The sequence below is a fragment of the Balaenoptera acutorostrata genome, chromosome 16, assembly GCF_949987535.1.
Source record: "Balaenoptera acutorostrata chromosome 16, mBalAcu1.1, whole genome shotgun sequence".
Lineage (NCBI taxonomy): Eukaryota > Metazoa > Chordata > Mammalia > Artiodactyla > Balaenopteridae > Balaenoptera > Balaenoptera acutorostrata.
Window position 1 is genome coordinate 19,169,606 of NC_080079.1, and position 2,901 is coordinate 19,172,506.

At 40.5% G+C, this 2,901-nt stretch overlaps 1 protein-coding gene across 1 annotated transcript; it reads left to right on the forward strand.

The window, feature by feature from the left end:
* The first annotated feature begins 416 nt into the window (after nucleotides 1–416).
* LOC103006173 (40S ribosomal protein S21-like) lies at nucleotides 417–1,817 on the forward strand. The gene is made up of 2 exons (XM_057531422.1): nucleotides 417–693; nucleotides 1,780–1,817. The coding sequence occupies exons 1-2, from the start codon at nucleotides 417–419 to the stop codon at nucleotides 1,815–1,817; spliced, it is 315 nt and encodes a 104-aa protein (XP_057387405.1).
* Nucleotides 1,818–2,901: the final 1,084 nt, after the last annotated feature.

Genomic DNA, 2,901 nt, shown 5'->3' on the forward strand with positions numbered 1-2,901 from the left:
CTTCAAACATAGGATATGGTGGACAGCATCCATGGAACCATTCTAGGTTAGTAGTTGTTACTCTACTGAGACGTCTCATTTGAATGCAAGAGCTTCTCAAATTATAAAGATTATTAGCATTACTGCTGTTAATGAGATGAATGAGCCTATAGATGAAGGATTTCATGTTGTGTGTGCATCAGCGTAGTTGGAGTAATGTAGTGACAACCCTGAAAGGCCAAGAAAGTGCTGCGGGAAGAAGATCATATTTACTACTACAAATATAATGATGAAGGGAATTTTTGCTCATGTTGAGTTAAGTGTATAACCTGAGAATAGTGGAAATCAGTGCATGAAGCCTCCTATAATAGTGAACACTGCTGCTTTTTTTTTTCTGCGCTCACGCTCATTGTGGTGCCACCAGACACTCCCTCAATATGCAGAACGATGCCGGCGAGCTCGTGGGCCTGTACATGCTGCGGAAATGCTCCGCCGGCAACCGCGTCATCGGCGCCAAGGACCATGCGTCCGTCCAGATGAACGTGGCCGAGGTTGACAAGGTGACAGGCAGGTTCAACAGCCAGTTTAAAACCTACGCTATCTGCGGGGCCATTCGCAGGATGGGTGAGTCAGATGACTCCATTCTCCGACTAGCCAAGGCGGATGGCATCATCTCAAAGAACTTCTGCCTAGAGAGGAGCCTGGATGTGGAATGTTTGTCATAAATAAATAGTGAACCCCCCCCCCAAAAAAATAGTGAACACTGCTCCCATTGACATTACATAATGGAAGTGTGCTACTTCATAGCACATGTACCATGGAGGACAATGTCCAGGGATGAATTAGCTAAGACCGTTCCTGTCACACAACCTACTGTAAAAAGAAAAAGCCTAAAGCTCATAATAGAGTGGGAGATCATGTAATATTACCTCCATGAAGAGTTGCTAATCAGCTAAATACTTTTACTCCTGTCGGGATAGAAATAATTACTTTAGCTGATGTAAAGTATGTTCATGGGTTGACATCTATCCCTACTGTAAACATATGATGGGTCCACAAGATAAGTCCTAAAAAGCCAGTGGACATGACTCACACTATTCCCATATATGCGAAAGGCTCTTTTTGTCCTAAATAGTATGTAATATGTGAGATTATTCCAAACCCTGGTAGGCTACAAGTAACAGACTTCAGGGTGACCAAAGAATCAAAATAGGTGTTGGTATAGGATTGGGTCTCCTCCTGCAGGGCCAAAGAAAGTAGTGTTTGTATTTCTTTCTGTTAACAATATGGTAATTTCGGCTGCTAGAACTGAGAGTGACAATGATAGTAACATGGCTAGAATTAGGGCAGATCAAACAAATAAGGGTGTTTGGTATTGAGATATGTCTGCTGGTTTTATAGTAAAGATTATAGTTGTTGACTGAAAAAAACGCACAACATGAGAGTTTTGTGTTAAGTTTTATTTTGGGGCAAAATGAGGACTATAGCTGGGGAGACAGCATTTTAGATAGCTCTGAGAAACCGCTCCAAAGAGGTAGGGGGAAGGTCAGTATATATGTGATTTTGGTGCAGGGGGAGTATGTGCAATCAGGCACATATTTTTTTGCAGAAGGATTCTGCTAGTCACAAGGAGCGAAGTCACCCATGAAGGATTTTAGTGCTTTTCTAAATACGAGGAGATGCAAGAATTGGGCTCATAAAATCTTCTGAAAATATCTAACTATCTGAAGACCTGTTCTGCCAGTTTTTCCCAGGGCATAGAGTGCCTCATTCCTGATCTTCACCCCGAACTCCTTTCAGGTATTAAAGGTCACCAGCTGCTGCGGCTCATAATTTAATCCTTGTAGAGGTAGATGGCAAGTGCCAATTTGTAGTTGTCATAGTGATAAAATTAATAGCACCAAGAATTGAAGAGACATCTGCTAAACGTAAGGAGAAAATGGTTAGGTCAACAGAGGCTCCTGTGTGGGCCAGACTGCTGGCTAGAAGTGGATATACACTTCAACCAGTACCAGAACCAGCTTCTACTGTTGATGATAGGAGTAGGAGTAAGAATGATGGGGGAAGTAGTCGAAAGCTTCTCTTACTTTTCAGGGAAATGCTATATCAGGTGCCCCAGTTATTAGTGGGACAAGTCAATTTCTGAACCCTCCAATCATAATGGGTACAACTATACAGAAAATTATTACAAATGCAGGGGCTGTTATGGCTACATTACAGATTTGGTCATCTCCAAGTAGCGCTCCAGGTTAGCATAGCTCAACATGGATTAATAGACTTAAGGTGTTGCCTACTATTCCAGCTCAAGCATCAAATAGTAAATATAAAGTCGCCGATATCTTTGTGCTTTGTTGAAAATGATCAGCAGTTTATGAACATAAGTAAAATGACTGAGTTAGCATTAGACTATAAATCTAAAGAGAGAGATTGAGACCCCTTTTTGCCAAGCCCTGTGTTCAATCAACAAATTGAATTCAAAGAAGCAGCTTCAATTCTGCCTGTGCTTCTCCCATATTTTTTTTTTTTTTTTTTTTCAAGGTGGGAGAAGTATTCAATAGATTGAAGCCAGGTGACTACAGTATTTCCCTGTTAACTAAGATTTCGTGGGGTGGAAGCCCATCAACCTAGTGAGGATTTAGCTTAATTAAAATGTTTTATTTGCATTCAATTGATGTAGGATAGAGTCTTGCAATACTTATTTTCAGGAATTAAGTAAATTATACTTGCTTACGGTTTTGAAAGCTCTTGGTCTAAACTAACCTAAATTCCTAGCCCAGCACTGATAGAAATGTGTGTTACAGGTAGTAATAGTGTGGATATTACAATTAGTAATGATAGGAAGGTTATTTGTTTTGTATGTTTGAATTGTCATTTTGTGTTGTTTATTGAAGGGAATATAGTTGGTGATGTGGAGTACGTCAG

Excerpts from the sequence above, each read along its gene's own strand:
- LOC103006173 (XM_057531422.1), top strand. The coding sequence starts at position 417 with ATGCAGAACGATGCCGGCGAGCTCGTGGGCCTGTACATGCTGCGGAAA. Across the intron at positions 694-1,779 it reads GAGGAGCCTGGATGTGGAAT|GTATTAAAGGTCACCAGCTG; the intron begins GTTTGTCATAAA and ends AACTCCTTTCAG.